At 39.6% G+C, this 22,019-nt stretch overlaps 1 protein-coding gene and 1 long non-coding RNA gene across 8 annotated transcripts in view; one reads left to right on the plus strand and one right to left on the minus strand.

Moving 5' to 3' along the window:
• The window catches only part of LOC124858867, a 45,559-nt gene that overhangs the window by 10,695 nt on the left and 12,845 nt on the right, over positions 1 to 22,019 (minus strand). For 5 of the 6 annotated variants that reach the window (XM_047351153.1, XM_047351152.1, XM_047351149.1 and 2 more), the window contains 13 exons: positions 15,336 to 15,481; positions 15,139 to 15,232; positions 14,103 to 14,252; positions 13,729 to 13,878; positions 12,373 to 12,629; positions 10,632 to 10,767; positions 10,320 to 10,511; positions 9,206 to 9,358; positions 8,232 to 8,449; positions 7,771 to 7,954; positions 7,530 to 7,685; positions 3,903 to 4,223; positions 3,571 to 3,690 (listed from right to left, as the gene is read on the minus strand). In XM_047351153.1, the coding sequence (XP_047207109.1) occupies positions 3,571 to 3,690; positions 3,903 to 4,223; positions 7,530 to 7,685; positions 7,771 to 7,954; positions 8,232 to 8,449; positions 9,206 to 9,358; positions 10,320 to 10,511; positions 10,632 to 10,767; positions 12,373 to 12,629; positions 13,729 to 13,878; positions 14,103 to 14,252; positions 15,139 to 15,232; positions 15,336 to 15,481 (2,277 nt within the window). The remainder of the gene's footprint in view (positions 1 to 3,570; positions 3,691 to 3,902; positions 4,224 to 7,529; positions 7,686 to 7,770; positions 7,955 to 8,231; positions 8,450 to 9,205; positions 9,359 to 10,319; positions 10,512 to 10,631; positions 10,768 to 12,372; positions 12,630 to 13,728; positions 13,879 to 14,102; positions 14,253 to 15,138; positions 15,233 to 15,335; positions 15,482 to 22,019) is intronic. The other variant, XM_047351154.1, reaches the window with a different exon arrangement.
• Positions 13,873 to 21,813, plus strand: LOC124858868. Of its 2 annotated transcripts, none has more exons than XR_007035959.1 (2): positions 13,873 to 14,079; positions 20,891 to 21,813. It is a non-coding gene; the product is annotated as an uncharacterized LOC124858868 (long non-coding RNA). The 2 variants fall into 2 exon arrangements; XR_007035958.1 differs by lacking the exon at positions 13,873 to 14,079 and adding an exon at positions 15,449 to 15,559.

Below are 22,019 nucleotides of genomic sequence, written 5' to 3' on the forward strand. Positions count from 1 at the left end.
TCTGTTGTGGCGATAAGAGAGCTGAGCCAAAAAGCATAAACCTATGGGCATGCACTTTGGGTCAGGACCGAAAGAACATGATCCTGGATCCAAGTGGCTTCCTCCGCATGGTGGCCGGGCACTGACTTACAGACAGAGTGAGGAGCTTGGCCATCCGAGAGGAGCTCGGAGTAAAGCCGCTGCTCATCCACATCGAGAGGAGTCAGCTGAGGTGGCTCTGGCATCTATTTTGCTTGCCCCCTCCCTCAGGAGGTGTTCCAGGCACATCCCATCGTGAGGAGGCCTAGGGGACAGCCCGGGACATGCTGGAGGGACTATATCTCTCAGCTGGCCTGGGAACACTTCCCCCAGAGAAGCTAGAGGAGGTGCCTGGGGAGAGGGAAGTCTGGGCATCTCTGCTTAGACTGCTGCCCCTGTGACCCTGTTCCAGGTAATGAGGAATGGTAATTAAAGGTGTGTGTAAATTAAGACGATCACATAAATAGGATGGGGCTTGACCATTGAAAACCAGCTTAGGTTAGAGAAACCGCAGACAGGACAACTATGTATCCTGAGCTAGATGTAGAAGAAGTTGCTCTGGTCAGATGTGACCAAAGTTTAACCTTTTGGCTTGTGGAGCTAAATGCAGGGCATGTCTTGAAGAAAACATGCTAGAGGCTGCAAAAAAAAAATAATAATAAAACAATAATAATAAAACAATATTGGGGCGCAGGTTCACCTTCTAGCAAGATAACAAACAGCCAAAGTTAAAATGAAATGGTTTAGATCAAAGTAGACCAATAGAAAGTCAAGACCTAAATGAAACTGAGAAACTGTGGAAAGACATGAAAACATTTTTTCACTGATGCTCTTCATTCACAACTCTGTTCTATCACATAACATCTCAATAAAATACACTGAAGTTTGTGGTTGAACGGATCGAAAATGAGAAGTACACAAAAATGAAAATGAATAAAAAACACACGAAAGAACAGAAGAAATGAACATGAGTCCAACAACAGACTCACTGGATTTAATTAAAATCATGTGTCTGCACATGTGGTCATACACAGCTGTAATGCCCTGTCCTTTCAACTCTGTGACTAATCTCTTGTAGCTGCATAAGCTCCAGACTATAAATCATGTAGTGCAGTCTGGGACCTTTCTGAAAGGTTCAGCACTAGTTCTCTTGTCTCATGACTGCAGCTCTACCAGCATGTGGGACACACTCCTACTGGGAGCCATTTTGGAGCACAGTTTTCACTGGAATTGAGGATGAGGTCACTCATTTCACTCAATCATGGCAGAGCTGGATGAGAATCAAACATGACCAGGTTTACATCAGGCTCAACAAAGAGAAGAGAAACTTTCTGTCAACAGTCCCAGCAGGGCGAGGACTCCTTGTGCATTTCTTCCTCATCACCAACCTCTTGTTTCTGTCATCACTGCTTTTCAAGTTTAAATCCAGCCTCATTTAACAGGTGGGGACCCAAATAAAACTTTTAATAGAAAAAGAAAAGAAATGTTTGGTTAGAAACACACAACAAACCTGCTTGGTATTTACCCGTTAATTCGAGTTTATAAAACACAAGCTAAAAAGACAACACAAGGATAAGTACGAAGACACATTCACAGTTGTGACCAAGAATTTTTATATTGATATAAATCTGTTTTTTTGCAAAGTTTATGTCAGGGTAGTGGTCAGAGGTCACCAACTCAATTCGAGAGCTACTATCCCCTCTACAACACTTCTGAATCAAATGGTTGAATTCCCTCAACAAGTAAAATTGCACCCGTATCAATGACTTAACTTTTAATGTGAGAGGTTCAACTGCTGTGAAGAAAGATTCAGGACACCCAAGAGTCCAGCAAGTGGCATGAGCGTCTCCTAAGGAGGATTCAACAAAGGATGGCCACCAGCACAGTGCATATTCAGGAATAGCAGCAGGCAGGTGAGAGTATTTCATGGTGCACGATGAGGAGATTTCTGAATGCAAACAGCAACAAAGCTGTTTTGGTCCTCTCCACTCCTCAAAGGCCAATGTCTTTGAGATGTGGCCCTGCCTCAACACAACTGAATCAAACCAAAAAAGCATAAGCAGGACTCTGTAGAAATTTACTGCATTCTAAGGAGGTGATTCATCCTATTGTTTTGGATGTGTGGACCACAGACACCCCTGCTTTAGAATAATGGGATATCTGGAAAAGCTGGACCCACCCATGAGTCCTGTGTCATGCTGACAGTGAAGCATCCTGAGATTATTCATGTGCTGTGTTTCATCTTGACTAAAGAGAGCGGGTTCACTCATAAATTTGCCAAAGATACTGCCACGAATAAAGAATGCGATCAAAACATCCTCCAGGAGCAACTATGCCTAAAGACAAAGGACAACATTTCTGTAAGTTTCACAAAATTAAGCTGTTTTAAGAATGTAGAACCTACACAAAGTCTGTAAAATCTGCACACATTGAAGGCCTTTAAGGGCTATTTTTGTAAACCCAGTAGAAACCCTGTAGGAGCAGTATGCTGATGAACACTGTTTTTGTGTAGCATGGTTGAGCGTTGAGTTACAAGACAAATGGGATACATGTCTTAGGGATCAGAACATTAACATTTTTGATCAATTGTCAGGAACAACGGCTCTTTGAGGAAACCTTCATAATATGAGCTATAACAACATTTAATTTCCCTTTGGGATTAATAAAGTATTTTTGAATTGAATTGAATTGAATTGAAACTCAGCACATTTTAATCCTGAGAAATTGTGGTCAGTTAGCCTCTAAGAAAGCAAGAATGGGTCACTATCAGTCAGGATTTTGGTCAGGAGCCGGGGGAAGCAGAAGCAGTGGTAATTACAGAAATCTCCAAAAAGAAAGGTCAAGACCGGAATTATAGATGCTTTGCATAACCTTTATGTATTTCCCAATAAAAGCCTGTAAAACATATAAAATGTTTATTGAAAAATGAAACATCTAACAAACAGAACTAAAGACACTGAAGCCGAACAAGTCTCAAAACTTTAGACCAGAACTTTACATTTACCCAAACATGAACATTTACCTTTACTGCCTCAAGCTTCATCTTTAGACCTTTTTTAATGGAAATTTGAAGGTTAAACATTGAGCTTTCAAAATTAAATTCACTGTTTGTAAAAAGGCACAATTTTCTTTAGCATAGAATGAATAAATAAACACAAAGTTTACTTATTAAAGGATGTTTTGTTGAGGTGAAGATCCAGTCTACACTACACAATGTTTTGTTTTTTATTTATTCCCAAACAAATACACTTCACATTGTTTTTACAACAGCAGGTTTAAGAGTAAAATACTTTATTGGAAATTCTGTCGTTTCTCATTCACTTTCGTGTCACAGCGACTGTGAAAATTGCGTCATTACTCTAGGTTTACTTTTTGTCTTTCCTTTTATATTTCACTTGCAGAGAAGGCAAAAACACCAGAAAAACGTTTGCACTTTCTATGAGGTTAGAAAAAAAAGCATGCTACCCTCAGGAGACAGCTGCACACGGCATGCAGTCTCCGCACACACTTGGAGACGCTGCATGCAATCCCAGTTCACACTGCGCAAATTACCTCATCTGCGCTCTGCCGATAAATCTTTCTCTTTCGCTTTAAACTACCGAAAGTATTTTCCAAAATCCCCTGGCAGCGCCTCCAAAACTTTTTACAGGCAGAAGACTGAGGCACAGTGGGCTGAGGGAGAGAATGAAGGAAAATAGAAAGTTGTGAATGCCAAATGAGAGAGGAATGACCTGCAGTAGAGTCAAAGAGGGAGATCCCATGCAGTGTTGTTGTAGAAAAGTGATCATTTCAGCCTGGAAACACCAAACCTTTCCTCTTTTCGTTAAACAGATCATCATTGTAACTGCTGTTGGGTGATGTGTTGAGTGGAGTGTGCTCCTCACCCTGTGAACAGGCTCAGAGGTCTCCTTTATAAGCTCATCCGTCCCCTCTTGCAGGTCGAGTACCTGCACTTGGCTGTCCCCAGTGTTCCCAAAGCTAAGGATGAGGTTCACAGCACCTCCAACAGGTGGGCTGCTGCCCTCCTTCACCACCATGTTTGTTTTAGGAGAGCTGCCTCGTGGGCTGATCCGGTTCATGATTTCGTACCCGTCTTCTGACTGCCTCCCTTCACTCTCTTCATTAAATTCAGCTCCCTTAGCGGTGTCCTCAGAGGTCTTGATGACGTTTGACTGTTGGAGGGCTTCGAGCTCGGGAACCATACCCTGTGGAAAGACAAAGGAAAAGATTAACAAAACATTTACAGTAGTGGAAGTGAACATGATAACTTTTTTTTTCTCTTGTGCGATTCCAAAAAATATTTCATGTCAGAATACTAGACTTTTCCAGACTTGAATTTTCAGATTTCACAATAATATCAAATGACAAACGTTTCTTGAAGAGCCTTATTCTCTGACTGTTGTCAGTCAGAAAAGCAGTAGCTTCCAACTTTGAGTTGTGTCAAACTATTCCACCTGTCCTCAGCACTCAGATAGGTTAGCAGAATCAGGGGTTAAACCTCCTGAGCAGTCTTTAACACCTTCAGAGTTTCTCGGTTGCCATTTGAATTGATGACCATTTTCACACATCACCTCTTAGGCTGGTGCTTGTTTTGTGTTGTGCTTTGTGTCATATTTGTTGGTGTGATGACAGAAAGTAGGTTGAAGTTTAGCAAAGTCAAGGGAGTCACTCCCTCCTATGAAACTGTTGTTACCCAGCTGATTTTGTTAGTGTGTATGTGAAGCTTAAATTACCAAAACGTGACAGAGGAAGCTTTAGGACACCATCTGTTTTGCTCCAGTAAGGCAGAGGTGACGTCTGAAAGGAGCTGAAGACTCAGTCTAGCAACATGCAGGTTATCGAAGTCAGATGCCATCAAAGTGTGAATGTGCTTAATTGAACAGGAAGATGTCTGACAATTTCAACTATTTATAGTGATGGAAGATGAAATACTGAAGGGAAAGAAGTCACGAACCCACTTTTAGCACAGAAATTGTACTATAATACAACAAAAAGAGGGTGACAAAATTAACCCTCCATTCTCTCATCAAACCCTTGACCAGAGCAGCAGAAACCCAGTTTTAGTTGTAGCCTGTTTCAGCTTCAGTACCAGTTCTCCCCAACATGCTACTTCACCATGGAAAAACAATGTGCAGTCAATACACTCCCCTGCAAGGCCCATCCATCCATCAGTTGCACCCTGTTTCCTTCCAGGGTTGCAGGGGAGGCTTGTGCCTGTTTCCCCTCATACAACATGTAGGGTATTTTTGGCTGCAGAAAACAACCCTGACACTTGTAGAACAGTTGGTGTACTCAAAAGAAATAATAAAATAAAACAGAGATAGCCAAACAAACATAAACAGGGGAGTATTCTCTGACACATCTGGCGCCACTGATGTGCATTGCCCTTTATTGTGTGATAGTTTAATCATTTCTCAAAAGGATGCTGAGCTGTGAGATTTATGTTATGTGGTATCTTTTTGTTTTAACAGATGTTTTTATAGACTTTATAGGTTATTTGTAATGACACAAGGACACTATTTGTGTAACAGCTCAAACTTTTTTTTATTTTAATAGTTAGTTAGTGTTTCTTTGACCCACAAGGTTCTGACAAATGTGCAGAGGTGGGTTTTGGTCACATAACCATTAATGTTCAAAGCACTTAGTTGACATCTAAAGCAGCTCATTGAATCATAAAGGCAAAACAACCATCTGATTGGTTTGGCTTGTCATGTAAATTATTAAGCAGAAACAAATGCAACTTCTTTGCCTACACAACCATTACTCTCTTTACCACTGAACTCAAAAATAACCATCCAATCCATTGCAAGTCCCACGGGAAAGTAACATTAGCTGTATTTGTAGTGCACATCTCATGGAAGTAGGGTTTAAATGTTTCATAACAGAAAATATAAATTGTTGAAGTTTGTAATAAAGTGAATACAGGGGTACAATCACACATACCAAATGAGTTGATGTAGAATAAACACAGGTCAATTGCACTTTATTTTATTAACCACTAGATGTCATACTTGAGCAGTAAAGCTTCGAGTAATGAAATTTTTTTTAAATCGAGTCTGAATGCTCCAACAAAGCCTTGATCATCCACCTAGTTACAGCCACTCAAAACGTTTGCAAGTTCTTGTGCTCAGAAACTGAGATTTGGCAACAGCTAACTAGCTAGCTAGCGTGCCACTTTTACTCCTCAATAAATCCCAGAATTTATGCTCCATGTTTTGACTTCATGCACAATGCTTCAGTTTTTTGTGTTTTTAATGGACACCAAAATAAACTTTTGAAGGTGTACCAAAGATTAATGTTAATTAATGTACATTAATGTACATTAATGTTATCATCAAGGAGTCCCCAGACTAGCTGACTGAGCTAACAGGATGGGGACCTACATAATGCGGTGTGCTCAGAAACAAAGGCTTTGCAACAGCCACAATTGCACTTGAAAAAGTCAAATTTTCTGGCTCCATGTGCTATGACATAGGTTTTGGTATTTCAGCAGACACTAGACTAAACTCTTTGTCGGATTTTCTTTTGTTTTGTGGTGAAAATATTACCTGGGACATCACCTTTTGTTCATTATGGGTACAGTTTAGAGAATCACACAGAAGTTTTCAAAGATGCCGCACAAACTGAAGCTTGGAGCAGGGATTACGGAAGAGCAAGATTTCACTCTCTAAACCTTAAAGGTTTCAGAGTAATTTAAGTAACTGCTACCATGTGCATTTTTCACATTCTGTGACTTTAGTACCAAACTGTAACACAGACACTGGGCCTAATGCAAACTAGAGATTGTTTGGAACGTTTGACCAATTTTCCTGCAAAAAATCTCAGTTTAGAGTTTGCATACATTTCTCTTTTACATTTTAAGTTGTTGAAGATGAAGAAAAAACAACCCTCTCTTATCATTATATCTCATTATCTATTTGCATGTTTTTTCTGCCAATAGTGATGCTCCAAATTAAGACTAACGATTTTAGAATTACTAGAAAGAAACCACTGTGAAAAAAAAATATCTCAAGGACCTGTTAAGAGTCAGTGATTCGTAGTAACAACAAATAAGTCACCACAAGAAAACTTTAATTTCTATTTTAGCTTGTTTTTTATTACTTCAAAAGAACTTTCATTTTATATACAGTATTTACTTCAATCTAATAGCAGGACAAATAGCTTGATTGCTAATGGATTTATAGTACTGAAACTCCAGTCCCTGAGGACCAAGAGTCCTTCAACATTTAAATGTTTCTCATTACATCTGATTTAAATAATTAGATCATTAGCAGGACTCTATAGAACAACACTGCAAGCTGAGGTAATACAGCCATTTGATTCAAGTGTGTTGGACTAGGGAGACATCTGAATGTTGCAGGACACCAGCCTGCGAGGGCTAGAGTGTGAAAAACCCCTGATTCTTACCCTTAATGATTTTGAGCATCTTGATTTGTTTGGGTTTAATTATAAAAATGGAGGATGTATTTTTGGCTTTATTTGGACAAACTCACACCAAGCTGGAAATGTACCTCTTTAAATGACTTCCACATGGTTGCCTCAGAGTAAATGTTATCATGGGAAGGTTCTTCTCTGCTCTGTTTGTGAAGCCATTGTTGTTTTTGAGCTCTCCAGTGCACTGAGATCCACCCGAGCATGCTCCTCAGTTCTTCAATGCGTTCTTTCACCTGCAACACACTTCTTGTTTAGCGGGAAACCAGTATCATTTACTGTATACAGAGTGTAATGAGTTGGTTGTGTATTTTTGCTCACCATCTGTGTGAGGTGGTGTTCTTTGTCTAAAAGAGTCTTTGCAGTGGCCGCAAGCTCGTCAAACTCATTAAACTTTTGCTCTATTTGGATGTCCAGCTCTGCGGCCAGTGGCCGCTGTCCTTCTCTCCTCAGGTGCAGGGCAGTGTCTGAGAAAATGCACGACCTAGTGTCTTCGGTCCATGAGCTGTTTAGAGGGATAAAAAGGAAATGGAGGTGGTGTTAGGAGACTAGGAGCAGAAGAAACATGAGAATAAACAGAGTCTCTCTGGTAGGAAACACATTAATGGGCATGTCACACCCAGGAAACCTGCTATATCTTTAAATTCCATGTCCCCCCTGGGTCATGTGCTTGACATTGAAAAAATTCTGTTCTTTCACTAAAGGGTATTGCAATAAGCAAATGTTCCCAAAAAGCAGATTACAAATTGCAGCAAAGACAAGGATCCTGACATCCGGCTTACATCATGGCAAGGTAGCTCCTGAAGAAGCCCTGGAGCTCCACAAACTCCTGCAGATGAGATCTGTTCTCTATCACGCTTTTCCACAGTTCGTTCCAGGCCTGTAGTGTAGACTGGATCTTCACCTCAAATATGTGCGCTTTCTCCAGACACAACTCCTTCAGATGAGCTGCCTGGTCCTCCATCTCCTTAACCTCCTCCCTGATGATTTCATAGTCAGTCTGCAGATAATCACATCAAGAATACTATCATCAATCCTCCTATCATTTTATTGTTCATCTGACTATGACCTCATCTTCATAGCTTTATGCATATTATTCTATTAGAGGCCCATATGGTCTACATATGGGCCCCCACAATATAGCTAAGCTAGCTTGCAGTCTTGACCACTTTGTTTCTCCATTTTTTGATGATGCAGTAATTAATAAAGTTCAGTGTCCTCTGGGAGCAATGCTTCATGAAGTTTCTCAGCCACATTAAGCTTCACCAACACTGAGTTGTTGCATGCCTGTCTGCTGATGCAACAGTTATTTCTGTTTGGGAGATTAGGTCACTTCTACTCTTCAGTCAAATAATGTCCTGACAGCTAAATACATGTGTGTTTGTTTTTGCGTGTGTGATAAACACAACGCTGGCCAACCAATGAGTCACACAAACTTTTACCTCTGCACACCCAACCAGATTTACCCCCAAAACATACACACAACACACAGAGTTAACAGAACAATGACTCACTTGAGACCTAACAACTAAATGCAGTGTTTTTACTAAATCTTTGCACGCTCAGTGTGTGTGTCTGTGTGGACAATATGCTCTGCAGCTGAAAGTGATGCAAACAGGACCCTATTTTGCTACAAAGAAGAAAGTGAAGCAGATTTTTCCAAAAACAATTCTGGGTTGTATCAGCATTGATGAATCATGTCTGTTGTTTATATCATAGTCAAATAACAAAAGCAAGCAAGCATCTCCCCTCTCACCTCCAGGTGGCCCAATCTGTCCCACAGAGGCTCAAAGCAGCAGTGGTCTGGCTCACACTGCACTGCCATGTCCGTCTCCTTCTCCAGGATGTCCAGGCTCAGCTCCTTGCTATTGCACAAGCACTCCTCCACACGCACTGCAATGCTGGCATGCTGGAGAGGCAAGATATCCTCATGAGATGGGACTTTCATTAGATTACTGTGCTTTAATTTCTTTTCCAACGAGAGCCATGTAACAAAGTAGCAATTACAATGTCCTGCTGCAAAAGTATTTTTTTTTTTCACATTACAGCCACAAACTTTGGCCATTTGATTTATTAGAATTTTACGTGACACATTATTTAGTCTCACTAAGTATTGTAGTACATTGTAGAGCTACCTTTTCTGCAAGTCTTTTTGGTATGTCTCAATTTGCACATCTACACATTGACATTTTAGCAGATTCTTCTAAGCAAAATAGCTCAAACTCAGTTGGACTGTGTGGGAAGGTGTCTGTGAACAACATATCTCATATCTTCTAACATCTACTCGATTGGATTTTGGGTTTGGACATTACAAGAAAAGCATCTCTACAGCATGATGCTGCCAGCACTGTGCTTCATGGCGTAGATGGTGTGTTCTGGGTAAGCTACTTGTTGGTGTTATGTGCTTTTATTTATTTATTTATTTTTGATGGGACAGGTGAGATATTAAAGGATACCTCTGAGCCTGCTCACACGCTTTACGGTAATGCTCTATTTTGTTTTTCTCCAAAACATTAAATCCCAATTAAATATATTGAAGTTTGCTGGTACAACAAGACAAACTGTTTAAAAGTTCATGGGCTATGAATACTTTTACAAATCCCTGTAAAATGATGTCATGGCTTCTCCTCCTGGTATCTTTGAGCATGATACTTTAATACATGTGCCAAGAATGAATTAAATCAAACCAAACCAAAAACCCTTATTCTGAAGTAAAGTATGATTACAGTGTGGTTAAATTAGAGCTCATAGAATCTGAAAACTATTCAGCACATTACTGCAACATGTGGATCTAATCAACATGATTTAAACCTCCTAAAACATAAACTTTTAAAATAACTTCGCAGTTTAAACACCAACCCTCCCCTAACCTTGCTCAGCAGTTCCTGGATGGCATGATCGTGGCTTTGTGATCGTCCTCTTTCCCTTACAGTGTTGTTAAGCATCTCCACAGCCTCACGCAGTTCTTCAACAGGGTCCCCCATAGTTTCCATCAGGGGGTCTCCAACAACGCTGGTTTGGATTTCAAGCAATGTGGGGATTGAGTTGTTACGATGGAGAGGCTGTGAGACACAAAACCAAAACTGAGACAGATGTTCAGGAAAAGATTTCACAATGATCTCAATATGTGACTGAAGATAATCTGATCGTTTCAGATCAGCATCTGGTAGGATGTTTATTACCTGGTCGAGGTTATATTGTCCCCCAAAAAGCTCCTGGCTGTCCTCCAGCTCCAAACGCTCCAGAAACTCCTTCAGCATGCGGGTGTCCTGCAGTTCTGAGCTCTGCTGGGTCAGGGCTCTTAGCACACAGTGATACCTGTGAAACACAAATGGTAACAACAAGGTTTTATCTACAAGCTGCACCTATACTGTCATCCACAGTCAGAGGAACCACATAAAATACACTGAGGTCAGTTTACGTGATGATCATTACCATGCTCCAGCACTGTTTATGTTATCATATATCATGTGTGACATGAGCGTATCCTGTACCTTTGGAGACAAAGGAACCACATCTGTGCAGAGGTTACATGTGTAATGATGAAGGGGTCTGTTTTTTTCCAGAATAAATTCTCCTTAAATATCTTTATTTTAGCATTAAATAATGACATCATCCCAAGTGTCCTACAGCTGCTTAGTGAGTATCTCTACAGCACCCTTTACAATGTTCTTTTACTGCAACAGCATAATCTTATACTTATACTTATACTTATATAAAACCATTATAATTATCAGCACACCACTCAGTCTACCCACTAAACCTTATCTTATAACATTTCACAAAGTTGGAGCATATAGAGAGATGGACCTATGTCCCTGTTCTTCCCACAATCTCTCCACAATGATGCAAAGTTAGTCCTCCAGGGTAGATGGTTGATATAAAAGGAGACCCTTTTTGTTTCTTTAGGTGTAAAGTTTAACCAAAACAATGTATTAAAATATTATGTATAACACAAAGTATTTGTCGATTACAAATCACATATTTTGCTTTTTCTTTTATTTCATAGTAAATGGGACCACGTTTATCCAGTGACCTTTACTCCAAAGCAGACTTTGGTGCACCCAAATGATTATTAATGAACAATTTGTTTCCGAATGCCTGATTTTTTTTCTGTTGTATTTTTATAAGTATTTCAGTCCGAGATTGTGCTACTGCAAAAAAAGTTTAATTTATTTTAAGGCTTTTACACACCTTGACCAGGGATTCCAATAAGTGTGGATAGTCATGCATCTGCATTAATGGTCTCTTGGGCTGTACAAGTGGTAATCTCTGCCCAGTCCAACATCCCACCCTGGAAGTACCTAAATTGAAAAATTTCCATGTCTTTCTCTCTTTTCCAGAGTCTCTTTTCCAGAGTCTGACCTTGTGTTTATAGACACAGGTATGTCCAGTAAACCTGTCAACATCATTAGGTTATACTGTGAGCCTCAATCACAACAGCTTGTCTTTCAAATGCATGCCAAAGAGTAAGGCGTCCTGTCAGAAACCGAGTGGCTGACTCATAAGGACAAGCTGAAGCTGTGGGTTAAGAGCGGGGCAGAACTGTGGAATACATCTTTCAACAGGATACTCGATACATGCAGAAAAATTAACCAACGAATGGAGAAATGTTTTTAGCCAGTTTGGAATAAAATTTCAACTTATGAGATCTGTGGGTATTTATGTATTTTCGGTTTAAAGGGTAACAATATTTGTCTTACATTTGATATGGAAGTGTTATGAATAAATCCTTCCATGCTGAATTACAAACATGGTGAACACAAACCTGTGATGTACTGGAAATGGTGACATACTGTATTTTGTTACTGGCAGAAACTGCCAGCATCATTCCCTTTGATGGGTTCAAATCCATAACACGAATCTTCCATGATGACAAACATCGGGCCGCTAACCCTGACCTCTTTCACTGCAAAAACGTACTTTCTCTCCACCTCTTCCATGCGTGCTGCCAATCCCTGTGTGTGGGGATGACTGTGGCCGTGAAGGCGGTCCACCTCCTGCCTCAGATCGCTGAGCTCCAGACTGCGTGCTGCCACCTCTTTCTCCAGCTGACAGCTCTCCCTCTCAGCCCTGCTCATGGTTTCAGGGTCACCGGCCAATGCAGACGCCTTCATGGAAAGCTCCACAGACTCTAGCCAGGCCTCCAGGCTGCCAAGGGCTTGGAGCACTTTCACAACCTATTCAGAACAGAAGCAGAGACAGTGTGGGTGTGCAGAACAGTATCTGTCGAGATATAGAGGCCTTTCTTCTTAAATGCTTAAGAGATTAATTGCACAATGAAATAAGAACAAGTCAGAGTACAAGGAAGATAGCAACAGCATCAATAATTACATGTTTTATATTGGCAGGGTCTAGGTTTGAGGCTAGGTTCTAAATTAGATTTGCAGCCTTTTTTAACCCATAATCAAATTAGAAACTAAAGACGTTTAAAGCGGGGTTACAGTATTAAAGAAAATTCCAAGCTCTGAACATCTAACGAACGTTGTTTAGTCCATCATATGAAAATAGAAAGAGTATGGCAGGAAGAGTATGTTAATAGGAAGATGGATCAAACTAAATATAGGGCAATACTGTAGGCAAACATTTTAAAAGCAGCAAAAGTCTGTGTCTGAGGTTCACCTTCCAGCACGAAAAGAAAAATTAACATACATCCCAGAGCTATTAAAACACATTTTACAATGGTCCAGTCAAAGTTCAGAACTAAATCCAACTGAGAATCTTTAGCAAGACTAGAAACCTTATGTTCAAAGATGATCTTCATCCTGTCTGACTTAGCTTGAGTTATAGTATGTTGCAAGGAAGAACTGTAAAAAATTCCAGTCTAGATGTTCAAAGCTGGTAATTGCAGCGAAAGGTGGTCCCACAAAGTGTTGACTCAGGGGGGCTGAATACAAATGCACACCACACTTTTCTGATTTTCCTTGTAATGCATTTGAAAATCATGTATATTCTGTCAACTTCATAATTATGCACTACTTTGTGTAGCTCTATCACAAAAATCCCAATAAAAACATGTAAGTTTGTGATTGTAACCTCACAAAATATGAAAATGTTCAAAAGAGTTAGAATACTTGTGCAATGCACCTTATACATTTCTGTAAGCATACTTCTTTGCTAGTCAAGGCAGTAAAGATCAAAGATTGTGCATTGCTAGCTCTGAACCATCATCAAAGTTCTAATAGTGGCAGAACGTATCTAGAATAATCTGTCATGACCATAAATCTTCCTGACCTCAGAGAACAATCTGTTCAGGAATTATCAAAAAATGAATCTTACTCTAAAGCCCAGCTTTTCCGAAGCCTGCAGAAACACAGCATTCCTTTGGTGCCTCCTCCTCAGTTCTTCCCACAGGACTTCCAGCTGGCTGAGGAACTCCTCAATCTTCGAGCTGCCTGGGTGCTGTGCACGGACCAACCCGTGACCCTCCTGAGGTAGGGGATTTCAACAGATGACTGCATGTGATAACTCAGAAATCTAATCTATATTGTGAAATGTATTTAAGATGTTTTTTTTTTTTTTTTTGGTGAGCGCAACTTTCCCACAAGAGATGTCAAATCTTCATATAGAAAGACCTGCAAAGATTCTGCAGAAATTATTTCAACGGCTGCACAGGATTAACCTAGGAATGTAACTATGACGCCTCCATTTACCCTTTTGACCACCTCTATCCTGGCTCTATTGTTGAGTATTTCTTGTTCAAGGATCTGTTGACACCTCCCAGCTGCCCCCAGCCCCTTGGCGCTTGCTATCGAACACACCTGTGTTGCCATGGAAACATTGTCTTTTAGCCAGGACAAAGTCTGAGAAGGAGAGAAAAGAGGGTTGATTGCTGAGAAAACACAAAACCTGTAACATAGCTACCAAAACAACAGAAGACATAGTTATCATGATACAGGCATGTTTTGGACTTTTACAGGAAAATAAGGCCACATACTGATGGTATCAATGCTGTAAATGACTAATATGGAGCCCTGGATAGGCTACGGGTGTCGTGATCCACTGGTGTTTGGGTTTTGGATTTCATTAATGTTGGTTTTCTGATCATTTTGTTTGTTGCTTATTTATGTTTGAAAAGTCTTGCCATGTACAGTTCATTTCTCTGTGTTCATTATTATTATTTGGGTCTTGCCATATAGGTTCATTCCTTTGGGTTTAGTTTGTTTTATTTTTACATATTTCTTGTTCTGATACTTCTGTGCATTTGGTTCAGCTTAGTTTATGTTTATTATTCACCTTCTCCTTAGTGTCCCTCCACAGCTTTCCTAAATTTCCACGATTGAGCTCACCTGACTCTAATGTTGTGTTTTTGCTTTTATATTGTTTTCATTTGTTTCTGGTGTCTCATCAGTTGTACATTTTCTGTGACCTTTTATTCTAGCTGTCAAATAGGGAATTAACTAATGATTTAACTAAGGCTATGCCAATTTATTAAGTTCTTCAAATATATTTTACATTTCCTGCGAACTAAATAAATATTACTTCAGGCAAGAATCCAAAATTAGAGCATATTCTAAGTCAACATTCTTATTCTATGTATACATGACAGCTAATCAAAGAGTGCAAGCACTGTGCTGACAATGCAATCACCTCTGATGCATAGATGAAGTATATCATGTATTGTTGAGACTCGTATGGAGGCAGTTTTAATAACAAATTTTTAGCTGTATGTGAGAGAAATCTGATCACCTTGTCAGCAGACAAAGTGAACTTCTGGAGCTGTAGGTGAAGATGTGGGTGGCTTCGATGGCCGGCAGGCAGTCTGGGCTCTGCTCTCGCTTTTCTGAGGCAAAGAAAACACAGACATGTGACTCCACTTATGGTTAACTTTACATAAGGACATTTCCTTGTATGTCATAAAAAGGGAAGTCAGGCTGAACAGTCACCTTTCCCCCTTCAGTTCATGTTGGCTGATGGCTTCGTTTACACAGAGTGAGTCATCTCCCTCTCGTGAAGGACTGTGGTTCACTGATTGGTGGTCCTCTTGTTGGCTGCGCCGAGTTTGGCCACTGCTGTTACAGTCAACGTTACTCTGTGGACAAAAGATTCAAACGTTCTGCAACCATTAACATCAGCAACACGACATCTTGACATACAGTGCTGTGCAAAGGTATTTGCCCCTTTACACATTTGTTCTGGTTTTGTTTTTGTCACACATATTAAAAACAACATTAATGTCAGACAATGATACACAGAGTGCATATTAAATGTTGTTTTCAAATTCTGATTTTATTTATTTATGATACAAAGATGAAAAAAAGACAGGAAAAGGTGATTAGCGCCTCTGTTAAAGGATTAATTAATTATGGCTAGTCACAGTTCTTGGAAAGCTGAATTCAAATTCAAGAGCATCATCCAAGCCTGATTACTGCTTGAAATGTAGAATAAAAAAAATCACTGAAAGAGGACCTGTCTGACAACAAGAAGTAGACAAAAGAAAAATCCAAAAAGCAACACATCATGTCCTGATCAAGAAATTCATGTAACAAAGCAATTGATAAACTATCAATGTGGAAAGGGTTAAAAAAAACATTTCCAGGGCTTCTGGGCTACAGCAAATCACAGTAAGAGTCATTATCTACACATGTTGAAAGCATGTAGAAAGCATGGTAAAACAAAATGACAAAAGGAACACGAAGGCCCGTCTCACATTTGTCTAAAAATCTTCTTGATGAAAACTTTTCCAAAGATATTCTGTGAACTGATAAGAGAAAAGTGAAACATTCTGGAAGACGTGTGTCACTGTTACATCTTTTATAAAATTAACACAACATTTTAAAAAAAATGAAACTATGACTTCTGATCTTTAAAAGTTTGCCCATTGTGCAACATGACAATGATGAGAAGCGCACCAGCAAGTCCAATTATTTAAAAACTTAATTTGGTGTTTACTCAGGATATCTTTCTCTGATAATAAAATTGTTTGGTGTTCTAAAACAACAACTAAGAGTGACTAAAAACCAAAAACAGAGGAAATCTGTAAAGGACATAATTACTTTTTCACAGCTGCTGTGTAAATTAGGTTTTCTGTCTGTAATCTGCTGAATAATTACCGGATGCTTCAACAGTCACATGTAGTAGGAAGATTGTATCCTCCCCCAGTCTCTTGGATTTCTAATAGCTAAAGTACATTTCATAATGTTGCTAAAGGTTGTGCAGAGACATGAATCTCCTACACAGGATATTACCAAAGAATGGATGCTCCAATGACCTTTTCAGCTCCCCTCACTATCCTCTGCAGGGCTCTCCAGTCTCCCATCTTGCACCTGGAGCGGCACACTAACAGTGCTGTATATCAACGCACTAAACCACAGCTCTGTAGAATGTGGTAAGGTGCTGGCACATTATGAATGAAACCAAGTTAACAAACATGTTCTTCGCTGCTCTTATGATGTAAAAGAGCCATTGTAGATGAAAAATAACCTCTGCCCCGCTCTCATCAAAGCAGCTGTATTTATTCATTATTACACAGGGATTTCCATAACCATTCACTTTGTTACAGCCATAGCAACTGAGTTTTTAACATTGTCATGGTTGTCTTTATACAGAAATACACTAAGGACACCACCAGCCTCTAAGCTACTTTTACAGCCATCTGTGTGCTTTAGGGTCAACCAGGAGGATCTCAGCAGGGCTTTTTATTGAGGTCTACATGTTTCTATAGTTGGCTAGTTGTTGGAATAATAGAAACTCTGTAAAAAAAACTTTTTAAAAAGGGTTCTTGAAGCGATTTTGATTTAAAAAATTGCATTTTTTACTTGTAGTGAGTTCTGTTGAAACAAGCTGATAATCTGTTGTGGCGGGAATTGATTCTTTACTTTTACTAAAAAGGTCATGTACTAAAATCACTAAAAGTATTGCTGTGAATCTTTTCTATACCTGCCCTTTTCTGTGGGTGCTTGTGTCTATTCCCAGCAGTCAATGGGAAGGAGGCAGGGTGCACCCTGGACAACTGGCCTGGCTATCACTGCACCAACACAGACACAAACAACTATTCATGCACACTTTCACTTTAGAGAGGCCACCCAAGAACCATATTTCTGTGAAAGACATAATAACCACCAATCCGTCAAACTGCCTGGTACTATCACCATTTTAAGCAATATTAACTTTTTGCGATTATTTGTAAATTTTACACAAATAAATAAAGCCTGGCTGCACGGTGGCGCAGTTGGTAGCACTGTTGCCTTGCAGCAAGAAGGTCCTGGGTTCGACTCCTGGCTGAGGGTCTTTCTGCATGGAGTTTACACGTTTTTCCTGTGGATGCGTGGGTTCTCTCCGGGTACTCCGGCTTCCTCCCAAAGACATGCCTGTTAGGTTAATTGGTCGCTCTAAATTTGCCCTTAGGTGTATGAATGAGTGTGTGTGTGGTTGTTTGTGTGTTGCCCTGCGATGGACTGGCGACCTGTCCAGGGTGTACCCTGCCTCTTGCCCATAGACTGCTGGAAATAGCCACCAGCTTCCCTGCGACCCACTATGTAAGAAGCAGTATAGAAAATGACTGACTGCTGAAAAAAATACACTTCCATCATTGGAAAAAAGTGAATTTACAATATTAATCAGCTGGATGTTTGGGCCATTCTTGACCTCTAAAGCTATGTTTAAATTCTTGGATGAACAATATACAGGTCATTCTCAAAATATTAGCATATTGTGATAAAGTTCATTATTTTCCATAATGTAATGATGAAAATTTAACATTGATATATTTTAGATTCATTGCACACTAACTGAAATATTTCAGGTCTTTTATTGTCTTAATATGGATGATTTTGGCATACAGCTCATGAAAACCCAAAATTCCTATCTCACAAAATTAGCATATCTTTAAAAGGGTCTCTAAACGAGCTATGAACCTAATCATCTGAATCAACGAGTTAACTCTAAACACCTGCAAAAGATTCCTGAGGCCTTTAAAACTCCCAGCCTGGTTCATCACTCAAAACCCCAATCATGGGTAAGACTGCCGACCTGACTGCTGTCCAGAAGGCCACTATTGACACCCTCAAGCAAGAGGATAAGACACAGAAAGAAATTTCTGAACGAATAGGCTGTTCCCAGAGTGCTGTATCAAGGCACCTCAGTGGGAAGTCTGTGGGAAGGAAAAAGTGTGGCAGAAAACGCTGCACAACGAGAAGAGGTGACCGGACCCTGAGGAAGATTGTGGAGAAGGGCCGATTCCAGACCTTGGAGGACCTGCGGAAGCAGTGGACTGAGTCTGGAGTAGAAACATCCAGAGCCACCGTGCACAGGCGTGTGCAGGAAATGGGCTACAGGTGCCGCATTCCCCAGGTCAAGCCACTTTTGAACCAGAAACAGCGGCAGAAGCGCCTGACCTGGGCTACAGAGAAGCAGCCCTGGACTGTTGCTCAGTGGTCCAAAGTACTTTTTTCGGATGAAAGCAAATTCTGCATGTCATTCGGAAATCAAGGTGCCAGAGTCTGGAGGAAGACTGGGGAGAAGGAAATGCCAAAATGCCAGAAGTCCAGTGTCAAGTACCCACAGTCAGTGATGGTCTGGGGTGCCGTGTCAGCTGCTGGTGTTGGTCCACTGTGTTTTATCAAGGGCAGGGTCAATGCAGCTAGCTATCAGGAGATTTTGGAGCACTTCATGCTTCCATCTGCTGAAAAGCTTTATGGAGATGAAGATTTTATTTTTCAGCACGACCTGGCACCTGCTCACAGTGCCAAAACCACTGGTAAATGGTTTACTGACCATGGTATCACTGTGCTCAATTGGCCTGCCAACTCTCCTGACCTGAACCCCATAGAGAATCTGTGGGATATTGTGAAGAGAACGTTGAGAGACTCAAGACCCAACACTCTGGATGAGCTAAAGGCCGCTATCGAAGCATCCTGGGCCTCCATAAGACCTCAGCAGTGCCACAGGCTGATTGCCTCCATGCCACGCCGCATTGAAGCAGTCATTTCTGCCAAAGGATTCCCGACCAAGTATGGAGTGCATAACTGTACATGATTATTTGAAGGTTGACGTTTTTTGTATTAAAAACACTTTTCTTTTATTGGTCGGATGAAATATTCTAATTTTGTGAGATAGGAATTTTGGGTTTTCATGAGCTGTATGCCAAAATCATCCGTATTAAGACAATGAAAGACCTGAAATATTTCAGTTAGTGTGCAATGAATCTAAAATATATGAATGTTAAATTTTCATCACGACATTATGGAAAATAATGAACTTTATCACAATATGCTAATATTTTGAGATGGACCTGTATATATTTGAAATTAACTAAATTATATTTAAAAAAAAAATCCAATAAATATAGAATTTAATTTTTCACATGAGCTCCACCGCTATCAAATGTAACAACAAATCTTAAAAAAAAGTGTACTTATTTTCATTATTTAAAAATTCACATAGCCTTACCTCTACTTCAAGATGCACAGTTCTTATTGTATGAATAAGACCTAAACTGCAACTCTTTTACTTAAATATCTTTTTCATAACATATTGGTCATTTAATCTAGTAAGACCAAACAAACTGAGACTTAAATTCACAATTTTTCCCCTAAAGCCGTTAATGGCCACAGAATGATTGTTTTTTTCCCACCTTTAAAGTGAACCTTCATAAATTAGAAAGTGTCGCTGTGAGGGTTTCTGGCTCCAAACAGCATTACAGAGAACATTGTGGGTTGCTACCGTCGCATTTTTACAGTCTGCACTAAAAACAACTATTGCTAAAATAGATTCATAACCTTATAACATCATTATTTAATATATTGTTCTTCATGTTAACAGATTTATTTTATTAACCTGTTTTGGTGTTTTTTTCTAAATCAGAAAGCAAGATTTTTAAACAATTATTACAATTTTGGAAATGTTTTTTTCATATGTTTGATGTTGTTTTTTTTTTCAGTATAAGCTAACCAATATGTTATAATATACAGATACAAAAGAGACATGTAAAAAATCTGACCTGACACCACAGCTTACAAGAAAAAACAAAGTGTTCATCAAATAGCTTTGATACAAGCAGGACTTTCCAGAATAAGCTCAAGAAAAGATTCAGTCAGAGCAATAAGATAAACATAAGACCAAAAATGTAACTAAATGAAGATTTTTGGCATACATTCTAGTCATTTATATGCCTGATTCTCACAGCAGGATGTTATCAGGCCATGTATTTACTAACACATTAGTAAATGTATTGTATTTTAACAGTTACTTTCAGAACCCAATTTGTTTGCTTCTCCCTTTCTTTGTTCATAGTGGCTTCTGCTCAAAAACAAGTGATCAGCTGTTAAGTGATTTGCATTATTCTAATACATACATATTAGAATAATATGTATGTATTAGTTACATATTCAGTGATACTGATATGTAACAGGAAACGTAATCATGTCTCATTTTAGCTTGCTTTTTCCTCAGTCTGCATTGTAGTTTCTTATCTGTTTTCTGCTGATCCTTTCTACCTCAGAGTGTGCCTAACGGTTTCTGAGCTCCGAGGTGATGTCAGCCAAGAACGATCATTTAGCGCCAAGCCCATCTGCTCTCCAGCCGCAGCATCTGGCCACAATTAGCCGGAGAAACAGACGATAGCCATGTTTACCTCCAGAAACAAGAGGCCTTAACTACTGCTAACACAAAGACACTGATGAATGGACTACTGAGTGAGGCATGTTCTCATAGGTACACAGATGATAAGACCAGGAAAATTTACTATTCATCAATAAGTCATTGCAACAAAGCATGCAGAAAGTAAAAGCCTCCACAGAGGCTCAGGCTGCACTGTATCATGCGAATTTTGTGAAGAGGCTTTGAGTTGTGATAAATCCACATTTCACACTCTCTTGTCTAACTAATCTGTCATTTTGATGTTTTAAAGTCTCTCGACAACCTTTAGCATCTTTGGGACCACCATAATATATGTGTGAGTTGTGGGCATCTACTGGAGGGTGACTCCATCCAACACTGAATATTTTATTGGCTTACAGTGTGGATTCCTCACACTTGAATTATATAAATTGCCAAGAAATATTACTTTCCAAACGGTTCCTTTGAGATAATGATATTGCACAAATTTGTGATAAAGCACTTCAGCTCTATCAGAAACACATGGATGGATGGATGGATGGATGGATGGATGGATGGATGGATGGATGGATGGATGGATGGATGGATGGGGAATAAAGTCTGAAAACACAACTATTTTTTCATACTCTGTTCTCTTTTCTCAAACTTGTCCAGACTTGTATAATACTCAAATAACCCAAATTCTATATTTTTCCACACTGCATGTGGGTACCCTGCTACCTGTGCATAGAAAAATATTTGAAAATAACAAATAAATGAAAAAATAATTAATGTAAATGTAAAACTTAAAGATGTCTAATTCTTCAATGGTTTTGTGTTTGGATTTTGTGTTTGCAATTTCTTCTATAAATAAGAACATTCAAGCCTCCCACAGACAATGTATCCCAGCAGTTCCCAGCTCCCAGTAAAATAAAGCATGCAATAAAAGGGCTTAGGGCATCTACGTCAACAAGCTCAGCAAAGAGACACAGAATCAAGCTTACTGGTGTGACTGGTTTTTCTTGGAGGTGGTA

The sequence above is a fragment of the Girardinichthys multiradiatus genome, chromosome 22 (assembly GCF_021462225.1).
Source record: "Girardinichthys multiradiatus isolate DD_20200921_A chromosome 22, DD_fGirMul_XY1, whole genome shotgun sequence".
Lineage (NCBI taxonomy): Eukaryota > Metazoa > Chordata > Actinopteri > Cyprinodontiformes > Goodeidae > Girardinichthys > Girardinichthys multiradiatus.